At 42.1% G+C, this 24,154-nt stretch overlaps 2 protein-coding genes across 4 annotated transcripts in view; one reads left to right on the plus strand and one right to left on the minus strand.

The window, feature by feature from the left end:
- Window positions 1-24,154, plus strand: part of ralgps2 (Ral GEF with PH domain and SH3 binding motif 2) — a 68,602-nt gene that overhangs the window by 32,913 nt on the left and 11,535 nt on the right. For all 3 annotated transcript variants that reach the window (XM_023404458.2, XM_023404460.2, XM_087173510.1), the window contains 3 exons: window positions 1,074-1,163; window positions 1,264-1,356; window positions 2,694-2,820. In XM_023404458.2, coding sequence (XP_023260226.1) covers window positions 1,074-1,163; window positions 1,264-1,356; window positions 2,694-2,820 — 310 coding nt within the window. The remainder of the gene's footprint in view (window positions 1-1,073; window positions 1,164-1,263; window positions 1,357-2,693; window positions 2,821-24,154) is intronic.
- Window positions 6,171-23,127, minus strand: angptl1a (angiopoietin-like 1a). The gene is made up of 6 exons (XM_023404461.2): window positions 22,810-23,127; window positions 12,703-12,960; window positions 11,933-12,550; window positions 8,841-9,034; window positions 7,585-7,855; window positions 6,171-7,441 (listed from the first exon to the last, which is right to left on the minus strand). Exons 2-6 carry the CDS (start codon window positions 12,890-12,892, stop codon window positions 7,254-7,256), a joined length of 1,461 nt encoding a protein of 486 aa, XP_023260229.1. The 5' UTR covers window positions 12,893-12,960; window positions 22,810-23,127; the 3' UTR covers window positions 6,171-7,253.

Raw genomic sequence — 24,154 nt, forward strand, 5'->3', positions numbered from 1 at the left:
GAATTTATCTCCTCACTCCTCGGCTCTTCCCTGAAACAAAAACAAGTTGCGAGGCTGTTTCCAGGAAAAAGAAGGAAAGTTAACTGTAGGTTAGAATTAGTGCACATCCAGAATGTAGATGGAGAAGCACACACACACACACCTAATTTATAGACGCACATGAAGCACATCTAATGTTCTGTGGCTTTAATAGAGGAATGTTGACCACACAGACAAAGTCAATTAATCAAGCACGAACAGCAGAGAAGAATGGGCGAGGAGCAAAGTAGAGACTAGTTTAGAAACTGAATGAGGTGAAAGTATGTCTGTGTTAGAGTAAAAAGCAGAGATGGTCAGTCTGCCTGTCTTATCAGAACACAATGTGCAGACAGCTGTGGGCTTTGAAAGCCCTCAGAGCCCTGTGGCGTTGACGCTAACTTCCCCTCCCATTACCTCCTCTTTTCCCTCGCTGTTCTCCCTTTTCCTCTTTCCATTCCCTCTGTCCCCAGTGGTTAAACACTGATTGATTCACTGACTTGTCCGAGTGTGTACGTGTAATCAGAACTTTGGCTTACCAGCGTTCTCCCTAGAGACAGATTTCCGACATTACTCTCGATCTGGCCAAGTACTCTGAACACACACATACACACAGTCCTGCTCCTTTTTCAGTTGACATACCAGGAGTTATGGTGTGTATCTGTTGTGTAATCAGTTGGAATCAATTGGATTCTCCTGTGAAGCTCTTGTTTTTTTCTCAAGAACTAATTTCTAATCGACTGTAATGGAGCATTCCCGTTAGCAGTCTGTCCAGTGCTCTCCTGCTCCGCTTTATACTGGTTTTAGTCCAGAGTTGTCATGGCTGTCTGCAGGCCTTGGCTCTGGTCTCAAAGTCTAGAGATTTAACAAGGCAGAACTCCCTGTCTTTCTTTCTACAAACCTGAAATACTCATTGTTCTGTAAAAAAAAAAAAAAAAAAGTAACAATGAGAGATGAAGTTTTCCTCAGTTTTGCTGTAATTGGGTCTGTTTTTGGCGAGTTTTTGGCGAGTTTGTGTCGCTCCGTGCTGTAATCTCTTTGTGTGTGTTTTCATCTAGACAAGTTTTTGGGTGGTGAGAGAGATCCTCCATGCGCAGACGTTGAAGATCAGAGCGGAGGTGCTGAGTCTTTACATTCGCACTGCCAAGGTACACGCGTTTACGCACAACATGACACTGTTGTTCTATCCTGATGAATGTTTGCAGTTTAAAATCAATTTGTACGCTCTATGTGCTCTTAACTTTTCAGAAACTGTGTGACATGAACAACCTCCATGCGGTCATGGCTGTCGTGTCAGGGTTGCAAAGTGCTCCCATCTTCAGGCTTACTAAAACATGGGCGGTGAGTATGTTTACCTTACTTTGAAAGTAAGTTTGGTTTGTTAGTGCAGTGCTGTCAGTAAACAGGGATGTCACATGGATCAGTGCCAAAACACTGGACACATAAACAGAGGCTAATAAAAACATCAATGCCATGACAAGATGAAAAGGAGAATTTAGGACATTTAGAATTTAAATATACTCAACTTCATTAGGTAAACCGAGAGTAGATGAGTTTAAGAGATGGCAGTGAGTTTAGTGCTGCACATTTGTTCCTGAGAGAAATACCTGGCGCCTCTGTGCAGATTGGATCAGATCTTGGCGTGGTCGGCGCTGTAGACCTTTTTATACAGGAAATTTTGTATCAGTGTCCAGCTTATGAATGTGTGAGGGGCAGCAAGTCTGTGCCAGTGTTTTTGCTGAAGATGATCTTCCATAATGACATAATGAGGCTCTGATGTAATGGACCACACACTTGATCTCTGCAGCCATCATTAGTACGTTCTCATTGTTACAAGCCTTTAAGTTATGTCAGCAGATCAGCTGGACTGTGGTCTGGGGCTTCACTACCTCTGCCATGTCTGTAAGTTGACTACTCTGCAGTTTAGCATCTGTAGCTGTCACAAGCAGACATATGCAAGCATGGAAAGCTGCATACTTCCTTTCTCTGTCACTGGCCTGGTGTTCATTGAAGTGTAAGTTTTAGGGTAGTCAGTGTATTAAGACAAATTAGCTGTTAGAGGAATTTCAGAAGCTTCTTCCCTCTGAGAAAATGTTTTGGCATGGGCTTCCAGTTTCTTTCTAACACATTTGCAACGGTTGTAGAGAATACTACAACATAACTGCACTTTACTCTGACGCTGACGACTGTAAATGAGTGCAGAATACTACCAGGTATTTGACTTCTTTTCCAAACAAGCCACAAATAAAAAGTGTTAACGGTTAAGGATTGACTATATCCACTTGCCATTTTGAAATTGGTGTTTTGTCTACTCTTGTCAAAGGGTGACTAAAGATTCAGAACAAGTTGTGAACTTACAGCCTGCTGATAGTTTGTCACATCCAATTAACCAGCAGGCAGTGTTCACAAAGGAAACTGTGTAAGCCGATTCTGTCTGTCGTGCAGCATTTCTCTCCGTTTCTGATTCTCTGCATTTTCTTATGTGTTTATACAGATACTTATGTTGTATTTCACATTTCACTCACTCTGATGACTTCAACAGCAAATGCAACTTCAGTGAAGTCATTTTATTGACTAAACTTATTCTCAATTGTATTTTTCCTGTTGCTAACATGTTGTAGTCTATTTAGATTTCATGGTCTCTTCCTCTTCGCTCCCTTCTGTTCTTTACCGCACAGTTACTGAGTCGGAAGGACAAGGCAACGTTTGATCGACTCGACTACCTGATGTCCAAAGAAGACAACTATAAACGTCTGAGAGACTACATAAGCAGCCAGAGCATGGTCTCCTGTATACCATACCTAGGTAACAAACACAAACAGACACACACTCGCAGACCACCACACGATCTTTGATGTTTGAAGGATGCACTGATGTTCCTTACTGTCAGCTTCTTATCTTTTCGGGCTGGTCACGGGATAAAGGTTGATCTGAGTACAAATGTCTGGGTTTAAGAACCAAACTGCCTCTGAACATGTGTTTGGTATAAAACAGGAAACGAGAAGTGTTTTATTTTTCCTTATCTCATCTTATTATCTCATGAATTATTCAGTGCCAAAGTCATCAGTCAGTCATGTTTATTGTCTGTAGTTCCCCTTCTGTTTTCATTCTGCTCTTTTTGTTGAACATATTTTTACTGCTCTGTTGTGAAACATCTCAAAGTTCCTCTCAGCTGGAACAAACACATGAATCAATGAGGAAAAAATAATATTAATGTCTTTTTCCTTTCCCTCAGTATTATACTCTTTTTATTTTTTATATTCTTTCTCTGACTCTACAGTATGACATCACACAGGAATCCCTTATGAGTTGTGCAAGGAAAGTGCTCATGCCCATGTGTGTGGTTTTATTGCTGTACTGTTTGTTCTTGTTTTGACTTGATGATGACTGGATGACTTTGAACTTCTTTACTGCCACAATGTTTTTTCTCCAACCATCAGGCTCATATCATAGCTACTGCTGTGCGATTTCGAACTTACACGCTCAAGTATGTACAAATAAACACAGACACGAGCACAAACACAGAGAGCTGGAGAGTCTGTTTGTCATTAAAGAAACTTTTAACCACCCATTTTCCCCAGCGTCCTCCGTCATGGAAGTCTAGAATTAATGACAGATCATGAAACCAATGCGAAGCTAATGTCGTGAAACGGCACACATTTGCCAGCTAAACTGTATGTCCTCATTGTGTGTGTATGTGGATAAGAGAGAAAGACTTTCCATTTGGTAAGCATTTCAGTGATGATGTGTGACGAGTTGGTCGTTCCTAGGGTGGAGTCTTTGTATTCTAAGTCTTTGTATGAGTATGTGTGAGTGGGATGGTGTTTCCTTACAGTCTGAGCTTGTCAATGATGACTGTGGATGTGTGATGTGAGACCAGCTGGCTGTCGTCAGAGCTGGACGGAGCCAAGTTGGCACACAGGAAGGAAATCGCCACTCTCTTGTTCTCAGACATTCCCCTCTATCATAAATCCACCAGATCCCTCTGAGAGAAAGTAGGAATGAATGAGTGAGAGACTGAAAGCCACAGTGCTGGTTCCAGAACATCTCCTCCAACATGAGTGGCGTGCGTGCGTGTGTGCGTGTGTGTAATGGGGTTTCTTCTGATGCGTTCAAGCTTGGATTAACTTCTAGTCACTAAACAAAGTACCTGTTGAGTCCCAACCCACAGCAGAGGGCAAAAATTACCATGTTTGTTTTTCTACTGTCTAAATACACCACAGGCGGGTTAACTTCTACAATGTGTGTTGGTGTATATGTGCCACTTTTACTTTTTCCTATCATGTTTCTGTCTTTGCTCCATTTGCATCTTTGTAGGTGTGATGCTTATCTCTGGTGATAACAAGGCTAAAGAAAGTACCCTGTGTCTGCTGTGTAGTCACTAAGTCTTGTTTTTTGCACAGTGATACATTTGTGCTAAGGTGTGTGTGTGTGTGTGTGTGTGTGTGTGTGTGTGTGTGTGTGTGTGTGTGTGTGTGTGTACGCAATTGAGTGAACTCTGACCTGCTATTTGGGTCGGCAGAGACAGATCCCTCCTGTCTGCACTCGCCACAGGGCCAGTCTGTTAAATGTTCAGATGAACTTGTTCCTGTTCTCTAGCCAATCACGCAAGAACAAAGAGCCCACAGAAATATATGGCTCCGCTGTGTCAAAACGCACACACTTTAAAAAAGTTTCCCCAACTCGTTATCCATTCACCTTGTCTACGCCAGCCACGTAGCATAAGCAGAATAACAGCAGTAGCTGCTGTCCACCATCTGTGTACACTGAGTTGGCTCAGTCATGCACTACTGTGCATTCAAGTGTTTGATACTGTTCACAGACAAGTGTAAGTGGAGAAAACATGGACTTGAACCCTAAAAGGTGATGTTGGTCACAATTTTTGGTATGATATAGAAGCTGTTGCATAGCTGATACTTGGAGAGGGGAAAAGGGGGTTTAGTGCACATTCTCAGACAGTTTCTCCTGGAAGACTTTTGTAGTGTTGCACTCAGTTGTCCACATTAGAACATGTGTGCTAGATGAGAGAAAACACAACTGAAACATGTCCAGTCTAGACAGGGGCTTTACCATTACACTTTTGTGATTAGTGTGTTATTGAGTAAGGAATTTTTAATATTTATGACGGTACCAGTTTCATTTTATCATAGTTATGAATGGGATCCTGTGCTAGTGAAGTGTTATTTGTTCTCTGTCAGTGGAGGAAGGGTCAGATACAGGCACACAGGACCTTGACTTTCTTCTCGTCTAGTGTCCTGGTGCTTTAGTTTTTGGGATAGCTGTGGGCTGCAAGCAAAACAGTGTTGACTAACCAATGGAAAGCACCAGCGGTAAGATGTCAGAAAAGAGATCAGGAAAGCCAACCAACTGACTGACTTTTTTTTTTCTCTCCTATGATAGTAAATAGTCCTGTGTGTCAGGAGCTTGTTCAGCCAGGCAAGGCCTGGTCTGGCTTGGGCTCTTGGACTGCATGAATATATAGTATTTCATATTTACAGCAAACCGGCCTGACGCTTTTGTTGGCTCACTGAGTGTGTGAGTATATGAGCTATGATGCGTTGACTGTATGTGTCCATTAGCTTCTCCTTTGTGCATGTGTTTGCATCAGACAAACACATGCTCCTTCTCTTCCCTAGCTATCTGTCTGTCTTTTTATCAGTCTTACCTTCTCTCCGCTTTTTTCATTTTAATCTAAATTCTTCTATAGCAGCGTCATTTAATATCCTCCCTGTTATCTATTTCTGTCCGTACCTTGACATAGTCCAATCTGTTCTCCGCAATCTGGCTTTTTCCGCTCACATATTTCTTTCCTTTGCTTTAGCGCTCTTCCTTTCAGAACAAGAATAATTGGATTTTAAAAACAGTCTCGCACTGTGGTCACACTTCATTTTTATTCTCCCCTTTAATTATCAAATCCCCTTGACCTTCTTCAGTGCCCTAATAGCTTGGAATGCACTGAAATCAGATCAAAGAAATTTGAAGTGGTTTCTTTCAGATGATTGTATCATCCTTTATATGGATAGAGGCTTAGCTGATATTTTTCATACTGTAATATTTAAAGTTTCACATTCATAGTGAGATTAATTTTTTGTGAAGGAAAGGGTCGTTTTTGTTATTCATTAAGATGAATCTGAGTGAAGACTGAAGGACAGTGCGATGTTTACAAAAAGAATTTAATTTGACACTGCATGTCACATACTCTCAATCCTCAAATCAGCTAGACATCCATTTTGGATTTGTGTCTGCTATCTGTGTGGTGTGTGTGTGTATGTGTGTGTGTGTGGTGTGCATGTGTGTGGTGTTTGTGCATGAGCGTCTGTTCAACTGTTATTAATGTATTTCTACATGGGATACAAAAAATATTTAAAATTGTATTGTTACAGCGCTAGATATAAAATGGCCATGGCTATATTTACTATAAATACACTGATAAATAACAAAGACTGGCAGAGTGACAACATTGTGAACATTTGGCCTGAGTAGAATCACACCTCTTAAATTAACTTTCACAAATAAAGCCAAAGATATTTACATACCAAAGCCAGCTCAGCCATAAGCACATTGAACAAGCACATTGTCACATGAGTTCATTTTTGTCAGGGGTGAAAGGAAACCCCACAAGTCCAGACAAATCCCAGAAACAAGTACACAGTAGGTTCATCAAGGCCTGTCCTCTAAGTATTTGTTTGTCAGGTATTGTAACTGGTAACACAATTTTGAATTGCATTATTTTTCATGCTACTAGGGTTTAAACAACCCAGTACATCCAGTAGCCCCTGGCATGGGCAACACTACCTTCAAAAAGGCACCATTAGCTGCTCGGAAGAAATGTCATGTCTGTAGTAAATTAACATTTCCCTTTATTACATACTGAGTTTCAACAAGAGTGAGTAAAATAGGACACTTATGAGTAATACTGAAAGGTTCCAGGGAGGTGGATGGACCATTACTGTCCAGACTGAAACATGGAGAAGAGCAGTTATTTATAGAGGGCAATGGCATCAGTCTTCATTTCCATGTTTGAGTCAACCTTGGAGCTAGCCACTGCACAGACTGTTGGAGCGATTATCGTCTGGTAATGAACACGTGCCACTGTCCCTTCCTCCACTGTCTTTGACGGGGCACAGTTGAACTACGGCAGGGATTCCTGGTCCTGCTTTTACAGTATTTGTTTATGGGTAGACAAAGATAAGAAAAGAGACTGAGGTGCATTTGAAGGGTTACCAAAGTTCAAGATCTCAATCGATCGGTCGGATCATGAGGCGCACTGACTTAAGGGAGTAAAAACCTCCTCCATAGTCTGCCCAGAAGATTCCATCCTGAAATTTGCTGCGGTAAACTCCACCGCTGTACCATACGCCATTCAGGTTGGTCTGGCCACAGGCATTGTACCACCAGCCACCCTTATGGAAGTGGGCGCAGTTGCCTAGTGGAGAGGGACATAAGATCAGAAGACAAGATGACTGTGATGGACAGACAAAGTGGGAGCTTACCCTCTGTTGTGTCAGTAGAGTGCAACTAATATAAGAAATCCAAACGCATTTGGAGCTCATCTAGCTTCCACCCTACCAGAAAATGCATCCTTGTCACGATCGAGTGTGGTGAACTGTTTGCCGTTGTGACTGCTGAAGGAGTCCCCAGCGTTTCCCTGGTAGGTGCCAAGCCTCAGCCTGTAGCCCTCGCTCTCTGGCTCCAGGTGGAAGCTGCTGTACTCGGCGTACACCTTCTTCCCTGTCCAGTCCTCCAACTCTATCATCATCTTGTAGTCGCCTTGTTTCCCCAGGTTGTAGATATTGTCCAGTCCAAGCCAGTGTTCACCGTCTATGTTACCAAAGCCTCTCTGTGGGGGGAGAAGCACCGCAGCATGCTCTGTGTTACCCATTTTCAGTTGTGGTCTGTGTTAAAATCCCACTGCCATGTAGTGCAGACCAACAAAGTGCAGTATTAATTTAAGTTAGTCGACACGGCGGGTTAGTTACCCGTTGAAACAATACATCTCTTTTTATTCTCCGGTTAGTGAAATCACGTCCAAAAAACACAACAGTGAAGCAGAGTGAGGTTAATAAGATTTCTTTGCTGTGTGCTGAGTTTAAAGAAGTCTTGCCTCTGCAGTCATGTAAAATGAAATCAGATCTGCTTCCTGTTGTGACAATAATGTGCTAAGGTTGTGATCTGTGTTTTCTCACTTGAGATGAATTACTAGAATTGCAGCGGTAGTGGTGAATTGGCTGCGGTTGAATACAGCAAATGCCTGTCACTGATCCAAACAACATGCAAGTATTGATTCTTAAATCTAATTTTATAAATGGTGGGGAAACAGAGAAAATGGAGAGACCACTCATTTTGTTTTGTTTTTTTGTTTTTTTCTCTTTTTTGGTTTTGCTCTGAGTGTTATAAAAACTGGTCCTTTGTCTGTCTCCCCTACTTTATCTGTTAGATCCTGGATCACATCTCAATTGCAAAGGCTGACAGATGGGAAGAAAAAGATGAAAGGATCATTTTCAGTGGGGTTGAGAGCAAAGCTGCATTTCCTTCTCAGCCCACCGGGGCTCTCTGATTGTGTATATTTGTGTGTAGGTCCCTGGCTGAGATTTCGCTGAAAGGAAATCTATTGCTAAGCTGTTTACATTGAAGCAAGTGCTTGCTTAGTGGCCCCAAAATGAACTCCTGAGACTTGGCCGCTTACGAGAAGGGAGAGGAAAAGCTGTGAATACAGGTCTCCCTCAAGAATCATATTTAAATTTTTGGGTAAAGTTTTATTAGAGGTCTTATAAACCTTATCTTTTAAACCTCTTAAACTTCTGTTCCTTTTTCAATAAACTTACCTTGTAGTTCTCCCAATTCCGAAAGAAGTTAACAGAGCCATCTCTCCTCCTTTGCAACACGGTCCATCCTCCATTGTCAAGGCCATGTTCACACCAGGCTTGGATCAGGCGGTCGCTACCATCTGTCTTAAGCAGGTACATCCCACTGGTGGTGTGGCCCGCCTTTCGCACCTGGTAACAGTCCCTGAAGGGACCTGGGGTCAGAAATAAGAAAAAGCGGAAGACAAAGAGAGAGATGTGGATTGTGCTTGTGGCTCTGCTTTAAAATGTATGCTTATCACTTCATTTCACTTCATCTGACCAAAACAAAAGCTCCTACATTAGCCCAATAAAATGTTGAAATTAGTTAAAACAAAAAATTAAAAAAGCCATAAATCCACAAATTGCTAAATAATGTAAAGGAATTATAGTTTCTATATCTTAATCTTTTCTTACTGACTCTTGATTCCTACTAAAATCACCCTCTGCCCAAATCACAGACAGTTTAAGCCTCCTGAGAAAATACACCATACTGAGTGCCTTGAAGTGAACAAGATGTCTTCTTTTTTCATTGCATATGCAAAAGTCATCATCATCACTCTGGGCGCTATAGTACAGTAGACAAGAGAAAAAGGGGAGACAAAGTTGAGAAGGATCGCTTGATAAGTTTGAGGGGATGTATTGTTGTGGCCACATTCTTTGGAAAATATCTCCTTCAGCTCCGAACATCCTGCAGTCTGAAATTACACAAACATGCATATGCTCACTTAGATTGTTACGTGAATATTCACCTAGAGTTTGTCTTCAAATGAAGGAGTTTGCCTTCAATTGACGCCATGTGTTAGCACTGCACCCAAAGCTGAAGCAGCTGAGCCTAAACCCAGCACATTTCCTCTGTTTTCCCCTGTGTGAATATGTGTTAAACCAGTATGAACACAGGCATTGTGTGAGGGCCTCCAGGGCTTAAATGCCAATGGAAGATGGTTTTCTCAACTGAGTATAGGAGCACATAGGGAACCAGTGTAATGGCCTGGTACAGATACCTAAAACTCCCCAGCACAAGCGTATATTTTACTAGTAATGATATGTCTCCATCAGAACTGTCAGGGGTTCTCTAACATATTCCCCCTTCGTTCTTTCCTTTTCTGTCACTTTCTTGTCAGTTTCTCTGAACTGTGCTTTAGAGATTGAGGTTATATATAAATCCAGTCATCAAGCCATAGTGTTTTAAAAGGGCTGAACTAGACCAAACTGTGGTCGGTCAATGTCTATTTACAGTAGTAGTGAACCTACATGGAAAAGAACCCATTAGTGCTCTTTGGTGACTTAGCTTTGGGTTTGAAGTTTTACTCATTTTCCGTTCTGATTTAGATACACACTATATGTCGAAAAGGGTGCATTCATCCATGGATACTTAACAATGGCAGTCAAATAGAAAATGAAAGGAAATTATTGAGTTAGAGTACCTATCCATATTACAAGAAAGGCTTTAGTAGGTTTTATGGAAAAGTTAAAAATATGGCCTGAAAATTAAATGGCGAAGGATGATGTGTCGGCCACCCCAGAAAAAAATGATACATCCCTTTTTGTTGTTTTTCTTGGTTCAAAATAAACTGGGAATGTCCAGATGGAGAACTTTGTTTCGGTCATTGACAAAAAATAGATTTTGGCAGTTTGTGAAAGCAGAATTTTAATACTGACCTTTTCATATATGGTATGGACAAGGCCTGTGGAATTGGAGGATTATTGAATTGCAGCTCTCAGTTGTAATGAGCTATGATTAACTAATACCACACTGAAATAACAGTTCAGCAAGACCTCGGTGAAGTAGGTGGAGAATTGTTATGCACAACCAGAAATAGCCATAAGAACTTTAAGTTTTTTTTTTTTGTAATCTAGAAATGGAGTCCCTCCCACACCTCTTCTTTCTTTCTCTCTTTCTTCTCTTTTTCCAAAGGTTTTTCTGAGGTTTTTTTAATATGACTCCTTTGCTTCTCTGCTTACTGGACTTGAAATAGGCCTGTATTTATTAGTGCTGTAAGCAGGCTGGAGGTGTTCAGTGTTCTACTGAGACTGGTTTCTGGAGGATCAAGCACAGACTCTGGACGACCTAGCAAAACAGCATTTATCAGACACCTTGGATTGAATTCGCACTTCTCATTACAGTAAAATGGCAGTTTCTGATTTAATCAGATACCAGAGAAAAATATTTGTTGCCTCAACATTCTTGTGGGAATCATATTATGTCACGATGTGATTCCCCTGCCAGTATTCAAGCCGACCACCTTTTATTCCCCTTTTTTGTCTGAGGGATGTTATGCATGATTTCATCCATTTAACCATCTGGTTGTATAACCCCATCAACATTACCCACCGTAGTCTAATTGCCAGTCAAAATACAGCAGCACTGACCAATTTTACGGAGTCATTTCCAAGTAAAGTTGTAACCTTGCAAATTGGTTTCATATTGGAGATGATATCTGTCAGATGTTAGAATTAGTCAGTGTGTGTCAGGAAAATAAAAGAGGATTCTTATCTATCTGAGATTTTATCTGATATGATGGTTTTGTTTAGGGGTCTGAGACTTCATGGATTAGTCCATTCCATGTGTGCTTTGTTTCCGTATACCTCACTCCTTTATTTCTTGAATACAATAGAACACATATAGGACTGACTTACGCCTTGCAGTAGATACATATTTTCCCATTCAACTGAAGTGTTTTTAATGCTGTTCAAAGAAGCCTTACCTTCATTCCACTAATTTAGTGCATATGCTCAGTGCAGTGCAGCCAATACAGGCAGCCAAGTAGGAATCAAAGGAATTTATGATTTCATTGCTTCTGTAGCATGCCGGGCATGAGCCAACTGTGCCTCAGCAATACCTACTGTTGTTAGAAATTATGTTTTGAATTGCATTGTGTAGGTAATTATGTTTTAGTTGTTGTGTGTACAATGAATTAGGACAATTACTGTTGTAATTGACAATTACTTATAAGGACATCTGTTTTTGCTCAGCTTCCTTTTCCTAAAAACCAATTAAATCCCTGATTATTTTATAGTGTTCATTCACTTATTCCTCCATTATCCCCTGCTACTTGAAAATTGGTACATACCATCTGAGGTAAGTGTTCCCTGTGGTGGTGGAGGGTTGATCCCAAAGGGGTTTGCAGTTGGGGAGTCCATGCGTGATCCTCTGGGAAAGGCACGATTGTTATTGTCCCTCTGTATCTCATTAGTGAAACGATTATTAACTGGTATATTCTGTGGTACCACCTGTACCAGCGGAGGAACTGCGGGCAGCTCACTGCGTCCCATCCTCAGACACTGGTCCTCCAGTGCAGAGATGAGAATGGACTGGTTGTTGACCACCCCGGCCATAGTGGCAAACCGGGCCTCCAGCTCCTTGTACCTTGAAGCCAGTCGCATCATCTCAGAGGTCACGTTGAGGACACGGTTCTCCAGCTGGGCCAGCTCAAGAGAGTTATCTCTTTTCCTGATGATCTCATGCAGCAGCTGCATATAGAGCTGGGTCACCCTGGAGTTCATGTTCCTGCTCTCTTTCCGCAGCAGCTTCATCTCATTCACCAAGTTACCATCCACATCCACCACCAGCTGCAGCGTCTCAATCTCACGCCGCTGTTTGTTGAGCACCTCCCGCACATCTGCAATGTCCATACGGGTCACTCTGTCCTTGTCTGGTTCGGGGCCTGTGGTGCTGGCACAGATTGGACCTGTTGACAGATATGACTTATTTAGGGGAGTACCAAGAATGTTTTAGGGGAAAAAGGTGAAAATAGATAATAGTTATATAACCTTGATAAATGAATACAGTTGTATGGTGAATAACTGAAGGTTTATTGCTAAAATAAGGTAACATATGAACCTGTGATTCTCTGCTCAGGTACAAGGAAGGTGTAGGAACACTTTTTGGCATCAGGATCCTGGGGAGCTCTTTTACTCCTGTGGAGAGAGGGCTCTTTGGTCCTCCGGGCTTCCCTGGAACTCCTGCAGTAACTTTCCTCCCATTGGGAGAGGCAGAGCACGGCGCACAGGCTCCACATCAGCCCCTGCATTGCTGCTGGCTGGTTAGATGAATAGATGGACAGGTACTGGTGCTCCCTCTAAGTCCCTCCAGGCCTTCCTGCAAGAATACAAGTCCTTAGGAGTTAAGAGCTGGAAACAGCCACTTCTTTGTCTACAAAGGTTAACAAAGGGAATGTCAACCACAGAGGTGTTGATTGGATACTTTCCAAGAGCAGAGGAAATTACTGCCATACGATTTTACTGAAAAGGTGTTTCACACTTCTGCAAATATCCACAGACAATCGGTAATTGTATAGAAAAGTGTCCTCTCGGTGTGAAGTAGCAGAGATGTCAGGTCTTTGTTTCACTTAATTTTGTTTGTGTGGAAATACTGAAAGAGAGAACACAACTTCTGACCAGCCAGAAGCAAGATGTCTGCTTTCCATCTCAGTTAGTTCTCCTGCTGACTGACAACCCTTTTTTCTGAGGCCGTGTTGGTTTTCCCTCCATTAAGAGGTCTGATACGTGGCGGCTGGCTGTGCTTTATCTTTGATACCTGCCCCTGCACTTAATTTATCTTCTTTAGTCTTAGAATGAGATTTTTCTTTCTTTAGCAAACTCCTCTCCTTGTATCCTTGTATCCTTGTATAGTATACTCCTTAATGGTCCTTCTTGAGGAAATCTTCCAGAAACTCTTTTTAGGAATCTAGGAACTTATTTGAATGTTGACCACAGGAACCTACGTCTAGTATTGGTTTCTAGGTCATACTATAGTTCCTGTCCCCTCAACAGTCACTGCTCCTGAGTTGACCCTTTCTAATGGCCCAGTAAGTGACGTGCAGTGCTACATGGCTGATTGATCAGACATAAGCTGAATGACTGATACAGCGTCTTGCAAACAGCAGTCTTTTCATTCGTATCAATATTAGGAGAACGATGGGAATATTCTTATAATGTTAACTTTTAATGAACTGTTATGTAGCCCACTTCCAGACCAATCTAAAACGATTCTCATTAAAAGGGAGAAACTTTATCACTCAGTTTCAGTGCAATTACAGTGTGTATAACCATCGTTTTTAATCTCCCTTTCTACTTCGTCATCTTTTTTCCAGCAATGATTCTATCAGCATGCAAAATTACATAATAAACCATCAACACTTTTGACTTTGTGATTCCCCTAATATTCACATTTGTTTGGATGCAGTGACAATGCAAACTGAAATGGCTTAATTAACTTTTAGCCTTTTAGCCCGAGTTTACGTCCTGGGGCTCCTTAGTTCTAAGTATTTGATCAAAGTGGCCGAGAAGAGGGTTCATGACCTCTCTTACTGCTCAGAAATCTGACCTTATTGTCTCATACAACAGTGTTACTTATAAACATACTTGCACAGTGCTCCCCTCCCCCCTCAGTAAAACACATTGACCCCTAATTCCAATGCAGCTTCCTGTGAGACAGGTTGAAAATGCTCATTCCTGTGCGCTCACTGCCCCACATGGCTCCACACATCCAACAGGAAAGCTTAGGAAGTAAAATTTGTGTTTCACTTGAAAGAGTTTACACATACACACACACATACACACACAGATAGTCACTACAGGGGTGTGAGACAAAGTCAAGAAAACAGTGTGTGCACAGTTGTCTTCAGCCTTGTCTAATTTGAGGGAAGACTCTTGGCACTCACCTCTTTCTTATCCCCGGTCATTTTAGTTCTGTTTCTCATCAGTGCACAAGCACAAAAGCCTCATACACAGATGTACACACTGCTCCATTTGACACCCTGGCCTGGGCCTGCGCGAGGCCAGGACTGTCTAGTCCTCCTAATCCACTCCATCACTCTTCACAGTCAGTCTTTACTCAGTGCCACATCATTAAGTCCTACCTCCACCCTGAAACTCAGGCGCTGTGTGTCTCCCATATGACGCCATTGTGGTTCTTCAGGAATTCTGGAAATTCTGTCACTTGGAACAATGTGAAGAAGGGACAGGATTACAGCTAATACTGCAGATCTGTATTGTGTATGTGCACTCTTGCTGGTATGCATACGCTTGTGTGTCCATCTGTATGATTGAATACCGTGTGTGCATGACTATCTAGGGACGTTATTCATTTTCATGGTTGTGTGTTTTTCCAGCAGCCGTTGTGTCTGACAGCGTAACCAGGTACTGTATCCTTGCTGACCTCAGTGAGAGCTGCTAATGACTTTAACAGCAGCATCAGCGGTATCAGTTCTCAAGTGTGTCTTCTCTTCCAAACTATGACTGGTTTTCTACTATTGCTGTGAGCTTCACACAAGTGTCCATACTCAGCATCGTCTACAGTCTAGGGGGTATGACCAGGCCAGGCAACAGCTCATCAATCAGCTATCACCTCCTTTATTTTCCATCTCTTTCTTGTCATCCTTTAGTTTTCCTTCTTTCTTTCTCTTTCCTGTCTTGTTGAGCCTGATTTCCTCCTGGGTGGTGGTTCTGAGTACGAGGGGCCTAGTCTCTTTCATGGAACCACAACATATCAAAGACATTCCAGCGAACGTGAAGAGGTCACCAGTGTGTTGTGAAGGTACAAGGTTTACAGTGTTTCCTCAGAACAAGTGGAGCGGCTCCTTCTTTTGATCCCAACAAACCAAAACCAAACACTGCTGAAGCGCTTAGAGACTTGGAGGGCTATTGAGCAGAAAAGATAAAGTGCTCCCCTGTGGGAGTAAAAACTTCATGCATGTGAATGCACCTTCACATACTACGGTTGCAGTCAGCATGCTGATGTTTGTAGTCTGTAGATTGGAAATTTGGATTTCTTTTTGCAAGCTAAGAGCTATATCATCTACATTACAGAGCGTTCGTATTGATCAGTGCAGAGGCCCTACTTGACAAGCTATATTGGTTCATCAATTCCATTAATAGGTCACATCTGGTGCTTTTCAGATTCAACAACAAAAGAAGCAACAAATAAAACTCCATGCATGACAGAGTAGACAGACTTGGATGTTTCTCAACAGGCTGCACTTAAAGTCTGTTTACTGAATATGGTTTTAGTTTATAATGGAAGCACGGTCTAACTCTGGACCGTATGTATGTGGGCAGTTTTCAGTGCACAAAAGCAAATAAAGTTGCATGAATTGTTTTATTTCCACACTTGACAAAAACAAACGTTTGCTTTTGGCTGCATGTCTGGGGTATTGTGCCTTGGCATTCCTTCACATGCTTCTAACTGAGCAATACTTAGCTGGAAATACATTGAGAGGTGCTTCAGAGAAATGTTAGATGCAACCAGAACGTAGAGGAGCACTGACTTGTGTCGCCAAATACAGCAGAGACAGAACAAGGGAAAGCAAAGAGGAGCAACAGGCTGTAAGGCTGAAACAAAGCACAAAGATTTAAAGAGATATCGTAGATAGTAGAGGATTAAAGACGACACTAACAGAGGTAGAAAGTGGGTCAGTGCCTTTTTTCCTTCCTGGCCAGGCATCCTGAACATAATTTGAGGCAGAGCGTCTGATAGATAACATACTCCCATTCCTTGTTTTTTTTTTTTTAAACTTTTTTTATTCTTGACAGATTTGCACTCTTTTATCAGCCTGTTTCTTTCCATTAAATTAATTTCCTCTCTGTAAACTGTCTCCTCACTTTCCGTGTCTTCCTTTTTTTAACACACTCCTTCCTCTTTGCATTCTGTGTTTGGTGTTCCTTCCACTCTTCAGCTACAGCTATATAACTTTGTCACAGACATGTGAAAGTCATGGATTGTAAGCCATTCAGCAGATAATCTTGATCTTGTATTTCTCAACATCCATGTGAAAGCAGTGAAACTCTGTGTGGATAAAGGGTTTGAAGCATTCTCATTCTGTCTTCTTCGTATTTTGGCAACAGTATGAGCTTCATCAGTCTTCCTAATTGCACTGCTGGGTTGTCACCCCACTAATAGTTATTAATAGTCAGGAGACACATGACAGTGGCTTTTTAATTGTCCTCACTCCCCCCCTGTCAGTCTCACTGTGTCTGAGCTATGGTTTAATTTACTTTCATGGCTGTTATTGGAACAGTCTAAGCACAGACAATATTTATGTGTAGCCTATTTCCTTTTCTTTTCACCACACACTCTTTCTCGTCCAAATGGGAAGAATTTTCATTTGAACAGGACAAGGTCATTAAAGTAACTTGGTTATCTTTTAAACACAAACTTTCAAATCTGCCATATGTGGCATGGCTTTGTTTGTTTTTTTATTCCTTCTCTTGTATCATTATACAAGATTAAGAGTTCTGCTGGTTTTTATTGAACACAGCTCTCTGCCTTGGACAGCAGAGGTGATTTTCTGAGGTCTGGCCTCAGATGTTATAATAATTAAAGAGTTTAGTGCCATGCTGACAGATCTCTGGACTGCCTCACGCACACACAAATGCACACAGTTATTTTTCTCCACACTGCCATATTTGCACACAATTCCCATACACAGACACACACAACGTGCAAAATGATGCCAACTATGCCCCTTTGCTAAAGCCCAGAGCTGAATAACTATTTCAGATTGTGTGTGTGTCACTTGTTAATTCTCACAACTCACTCTAGATATGCATATATATATATATAGCGAGGAGGACACTGCCTTTCGTCTACCTTGGTTTTCTGTGTAGAGGCTGATGTTGTACATGAATGCCGCTTAGCTTTGTGCCTGAGTTGGAGACAGAATTAATTATTTTCTGTATGTTGTAAAAGAGGAAATGACCAGAGAACCCATTAAGCAAGACGGCAACGCTGCTTACTTAACTCCGAGACAGGAAACATTTGTTTTGCCTCGCTGGTTAAACAACATAATGAATGTTGGTGGTTACCTCAGAAAGACAGCCATATGTCACACTTGTACCTTCAAGTTACACTGTATGTATTGGCACAAAGTGTCTTGTGATCTGAGCCAAGGCAATCAACTGTTTGATAAACTGATTAATAAACAAGTGGTTTAAAGTGCTTCCATGGAAAGTTGGCTCGCTGCAGGTGGTTAGAAATGAAGGGGACACCAAGTTTGCTCTTTATCATGGGCCCTTTAAAGTCACTATCTTACAGTATTTATCATATTTATACTGTGTGTGTGTGTATGGTTTCTTGAGAGTCGTACAAATATGCATGTGAGCAATCTGTCTACTTCATACTGTGTAGTTTAAGGCAAGTTATTGGTTGTTGCATCTCTCATTCATCTTTAACAAATTAGGTTTAATGATATGGAGCAAAGATGAGTAACAGATGTGTTTAGTGTGTCAGCATTTAGTAATAACTACATTATGTTCACATTATGAATTTCAGTATAACAGTGAAGTTCTCAGAAAGTTTGACATGCAAACTTGATAGTTTGTGTGTTGTGTTGTGGAGAGTCTGTTGTGATTCAGATCTGCACTGGACTTTTGAATGCAGGAGTATGAACTAGAAATATAAAACTCAGATTGATGTGTCACTGCCAGAAGTTTCATTTGATTGTGTTTGTTTCAGATCTCATGGGTAGCCTGTCTTCTGCAGTGATTTACCAGTTCTGATGTGTCAGTGTGTAGCCTGATGGATAACAGTCCAACAAGCGGGGGGGAAGACTTGAACAAAATCTATTTATATTTTCATAGCCAGTGTATTTCCCAGCCTCAAAATCCCCCACTTCCACTCGCCCATCTGGTCCTCAGACTTTCCCACAACAAGTCCAAAATGCCCTGAAACACACAACACACCTTCTCTGCTCAGAAGAGAGAGAGAAAAGTATAAACAAAACGGGATGAGTCAAGGAGAGGAGCAATAATAAACAGCAGATCTGCTTTACATCAAAACATCTCTGAAAACGGCACAGCCAGCTTTACTGTTAGTACACAGTCAGAGACTGAATTCCTCCCGGCGTTTCATCCATACATGATGTCATCAGCCACCGTTTTTTGTCAACAGAGCTGAGTTACATGACCACTCGTACACCCTGACCCTCAAACACACAAATTGACTCATTGCATGCTAACTAAAACAATTGGTTACAGAGCCACAAGCAGGAAAATGAAGGGAACTGAAAGCTGAGAAACCCTCTAACGGCGCGGAATAAAGAACAGAATGAAAATCAGTGAAGAAATAGCTACGATGTGATGTTATGGAGAACAGGGGCTGTAGAGGAGAACGCAGCATGAGTGAGGAAGTCGTAAAAGAGCTGACATTATGAAACAATTAATGATAACAAAAACAACAGCATGCATACTGAAAAGATCACTACCATCCGCAAGGAAAAAACTCATAAAAGCTTCATCAATGTAACTGAAGAAATCATACTAAATTGCTACCACAGTGGAATAGCAAACACCTTGCGCTACAGTATTAATGGTGCTTTTTTTCATATCCCCTCATTAAACTGTGCATGTTGAAAATATTAAAAGGAAATCAAGTGAGGTACAAAGAGTTGGAATAGGATTTTCTCAGCATTTATAAACAGGAGCCAGTGATTGGCTCCCCTCACTAGAATGTAAAAATGAAGGATGAGGTGGAAAAATTAGGACGTTATGTTAGATTAAGTGGTTCAATTTAAGAAGGCATTATCCTCTGGTTAGAATACAACCCAATAATAACTACAGAAGTTATTCCCACCTCCTGCTTTCTAGCTACTGAGATGTCCACCTTCATGATGCTACATTACTGAGGAAGGACCCCCCCCCAAAAAAAAAACAAAAAAAAAAAAACCCTAAGGCACTGTGGGCCCCCATCTGGTTTCCTTCTACTGTAGTGAAACTCTAAACATGTGGGCTGATGTAGGGGTCAGAGGTCTATATGTGGGGATTAGGGTGCAGCCCCACCCTTCCTCTACTCTTCCCAACCCCCCACCCCCACCAGTCCGCTCCACAACCCCTGCAATCAATCGGTCTTTGTGGAAAGTGGGTTCACCCCTCTTCCTCTTTTGGCACAACACATACACACAAAAACACAGGAGCACAAACACTCTTATGTTCTTATGCTTGGGGTATCGGGGGAAGGGGCAAAGTTCATATAAGGCCGTCGATCTCTAGCTGTCACACACGGTAAAGATAAGGACTCTCAACTTTCCCAACAGCCTCTTCCATCACTCCATGACTCATCCCCTTACCTCCCCCAACACAGAACACAAACACAGCCGTGTTAAACTCATGTCTACCCCAGTAATTTATTACCCAGGCTGACAGATCAGCAGTTTCCTCGCCTGTTCAGGTGGCTTTTCTCTCTGATTATAATAAACTAATAAAGTGGCACTTGGCTTTGAATGAACACATACGGTTTCAAGCATTACAAAAGAGCTGGAGGAGGGTCAGGGGAGAGAGGAGAGCCAGGAGGGGATAGTATTAAAAAGTTACAGCATTTATATAAGTGTTTGTTTGGCTGGATAGTGTAAAATTTCATTCTTAGGAGATTCCTCGTAACTGCTCACACATAGTCATTCTTGGATTTTATTTCTCCTCTGGGTCACACCTCACCTTAAACTCATACCACTAACTGCACATGCTTTCTATTAGTTGAATCAACACACGCACGCACACACACACACACACACACACACACACACACACACACACACACACACACAGCATTACACACCCATTGCCCACTGGCTCTGCTTAGTTACATGCCTCTACTTCTCTTGTCTGTTTATCCCGACCTCCTGGCTGACCTCTTCCTCCCTATGGTGACCTGTCCATTCAGCTGTGTCCAAGCTCTCATTAGGGGGATTCTAAATGAGCTTCACGGTGCAGCAAGAGGCTTTTCTTTCACATTTTACTTCACTTGGCTCTTTTTTTTCCCCCCATAGTTAATAATTTGTTGCTCTTTTCTCTATCCAAAAACGCTACAGCTAACTCTGTGACTCATAATGTAGGGTTGAGTTTTAAGTGATAAAATGTGTCCATCTCATTCTGCTGTGTTAGATGTAACCACATGTGGTCAGCACAGTGCAGGGGCAGTGTTTTTGGACAAGCCCATGTCTGTGTGCGTGTGCGCGTGTGCGTGTGTGTGTGTGTGTGTGTGTGTGTGTGTTTGTGTGTGTTATCTTGCATTTACTTCTATATGTGGCTCTGTTTTACTGATAAGATCAGCCGAGCCGTTGGTTACACATCTGTGTCTGTGAAGGGTCCACACACAGCCCCAGGTTAAACAGTGAGATACGATTGGATGCATGCCCATCGCCCCAAAAAAACCAAGTTGGCTTATGTTGGCTGAGTGAGCTATCAGTCTCCTGCTGGGTTACAACATAGTCTGTGACAGGACGGCAGGGAAAGGGCAGCGGTTAACCACCCCTGACAGCCCAACCATGCACTACCTGAACGCTATTTATTGGCTTGTCCAGGAAGTTTTAAAAACGCAAAATAGCAAAGACATCAAACAGATTTTCTGTTGTGATTTACAGTCCGGGAGGAGCGTTAAGCGAATGGTTAGTTTATGTGTGGACTGGTAGTAATGACCCATTTAAAGCTTTTTCCCAGGCCTGCTCCCCATGCTCCCAAGTTTCAGGTGAACCTGAGGGCCAAGCATTGTGGCTCAGCACAGAATGTTCTGGATATTTCTTGGACAGCTGCGCCTGCCTCCTCTTTATCTTTTTAACTGTCTCTCTTCTTTTCCAGCCTGAGTTATTGGAGGTATTGATATTTAGATTTATTACTCTGACGGGAAAACGAGCAAACTCACGAAATGTTTTCTGAGCCATTTGCCATAGCCTCATTTTGCTTTCGACTTGAAGCTCAGGCTCTTTGAAGGTGTGTGTGTGTGTGTGTGTGTGTGTGTGTCTGTGTGTGTCTGTGTGTGTCTGTGTGTGTCTGTGTGTGTCTGTGTGTGTCTGTGTGTGAGTGTGTCTCATGGTCGTTTACAACATCCACAGATGTGGCTTTGTAGTGAACAGACCATTTTCTGCAGATCCCACCAACAGACCTGGACCTAAGTGAAAACATTTGAAGATAATTGTGAGTCGTTGATATGGAAGCGCATCGGACTGATGCTATTTAGTGTTCAAAGCTTTTGTCATCATGGCAAGGTTTCGACGAAAGTGTTTTATGTCCGTGGGGTGTATTTAATAGAGGATGTGGTTAGGATTGTGTTACATAGTATCATCTCTTTTCTTTTAAATCCGACCCTGTGAAGGAGACTTGTATCATCACAGATGGTCCACAAACTACAATGTATTTCTTTTTTTTTTTTTTTTTTGCGTCACGGCTTTATAATGTGTATAGTATTATTGATCTAACCCTGATTCAGGCAGGTTAACTCGACTCCATATGTGCACCCCTGTTGGCAGCTAGGCTCAGATGGTGCTGTATTAGGAAACCAAAAGCCAAGAAAAAATAAACAAGCCAGGCTCCAGAGCTGAAATCTCTCCATCTGATCACATCAGTCTCCCTCAAGTGTTTAACTGGAATGCTCTACTTTTCTTTCTCTTCACTTTTTTTTCCGTCTTTAGTTTTCTGTTTCTCTTCAAGTTCAAACGGAGTGTAAATTAAAGATAAAGTTTTGCAGTTGGGAAGAACACACTGAGACAACGATGACTAAAAAAATGTTCCTTATTTGAGTTTTTTTTTTTTTTTTAATTTAAATATTGTTCTCCTAAAAATGTCTTATTGCATAACCTGCATCACCCTGGAAAGGCAAAAACCACCAAATACCATACTTTATAAATTCACTCTCACACAAATGTCATCCAGCATACGCTTTGCACTCCTTTCTTGATCTCACATACTGTCACATGTGTTAAATGTATATACATAATACAGCTCTCAGTATGTCCCAGTCCTCAGACTCCAGAGGAAAGCCAAAGAAGCGTTGCTAAATGTTTCTGTCTGCAGCTGGAGCCTCCAGTCACGAAACGTCCTAACCTCTCCAACCTCTCAGCCAGAGCTCTCACAGCTGCCCAGACATATTTACTCATACATACACCTAACACATACACACAGCGTCTTACTGACACACTCAAGAATCAAACTCGGAAACAGAATGAACTCAGACAACATTTACCTTTTTGTTACCAGTAGGGAGGGGTGTGTTTCCTGCAGTTATAGTTTCACCTGTGTATTGTATTGTTTCTTCACCGAGCTGCAGTGCTCAGGAATCATCTCTCTGTCTCTCTTTGTCCCAGTCTTCAGAGGTGCTGCCCTCCACTCACTCCTTCTGTCCTGTAGCTGAAAATGACAGTATACAGCCTTTTGTCAAGGCCCTACTTCCCCAAAGATGTCCTCCTCTCTGTGGACTCAGCTGTCCCGGGGCTCAAGCTTGGGCATGGTTCAAAAGCCGGCCACTTCAACAGACTGAGCTCTAGCGACTGATGCTTTTGAGTTTTTCACAAAGGATGGGGGAGACTAGAGGAGGGGAGGGGAAGGAGGAAGAGAGGGGAGGAGAAGGGGGATGAGGGTGTGGGAGTTGGAGATTGCCTTTTTTTTTTTTCTTCTATTTTTTTGGAGTGGCCCAGCCTACCTCTGATGTCACTCTGATGGAAAAAAAAAAGACAGAAAAAGAGAATAACAGAGCTCATTAAGTTTCCCATCCTGGACAATGGCCTTCGTGATTCTTAGGCAGGAGAAGTAGATTGAGTGGAAGGAAAAAAAAAATGTGTTTGAATTCAGAAGTGGTTTTGCTGAGTTTGGAGCACAGGCTCGAACTGCTTTGACCCCTTCTTCCTCAATTACAACCCCTGATTCCCTTCTTTTTTTTTTTTTTTTCTTTTTCTTCTAGCTGTGGGAAGAACAGATTGTAATGCTGCTAAGGTTTCTGAACAGCTTCCTATTGAGTTTCAGCTGGGTATGTGAGAGCAGGAGACAGAGGCAGGTAGATAAAGCTGATTAGTGCTGTTATTGCAGCAAAGATCCTGGCTCCAGGTGTAGTCTGAGCTTGTCTGGTCTTTACTTGCACCTTATCACCACAGTCATTTACTTTAATGTCTCTAGAATAGTCAGACATGGACAAAACATTTTTTGAGCTGAAATATTTGACACATCTCTTTTTGGTGACTGGCTAAGAGGAGCAGACAGAGGAGCTGCCCCCCCCCCCTTGCGCATTGTGACCATCCTTAGGTTTCTAACTTGATCCTTGTCATACAAGTTTTGCCACATGTAAACACGAAGTGTCTGTGTACCCTAACCACAGGTTCTCTGAGCACGCATCTGTCTGTGGGTGTTCCTGGCAGTATGGATTTGTGCATGACTAACTGCTGTTATCCCTGACATGCTCTCAGAGGAGCAGCTATAGCGGTTAAGCCTCCAGGATCCCTCTCTTCCTCCTCTTCTCCCCATCTTGCACTTCCCCCCTCACAGCTGAGTCTTCAAACGCTTTTAAACCGCCTCTCTTGCTCCCACCCTCCCTCCCT

This window comes from Seriola lalandi, unplaced genomic scaffold, assembly GCF_002814215.2.
Source record: "Seriola lalandi dorsalis isolate HSWRI2012SDOR001 ecotype SW California unplaced genomic scaffold, Sedor1 jcf7180002054244, whole genome shotgun sequence".
In the NCBI taxonomy this organism is placed as follows: Eukaryota; Metazoa; Chordata; class Actinopteri; order Carangiformes; family Carangidae; genus Seriola; species Seriola lalandi.

Coding starts and splice junctions, on each gene's coding strand:
- angptl1a (XM_023404461.2), bottom strand. CDS start 12,892: ATGCAGGGGCTGATGTGGAGCCTGTGCGCCGTGCTCTGCCTCTCCCAA. Junction 12,551..12,702: donor ACCTGAGCAGAGAATCACAG/GTTCATATGTTA, acceptor ATCTGTCAACAG/GTCCAATCTGTGCCAGCACC. Junction 7,856..8,840: donor GGAATTGGGAGAACTACAAG/GTAAGTTTATTG, acceptor CTCCCCCCACAG/AGAGGCTTTGGTAACATAGA.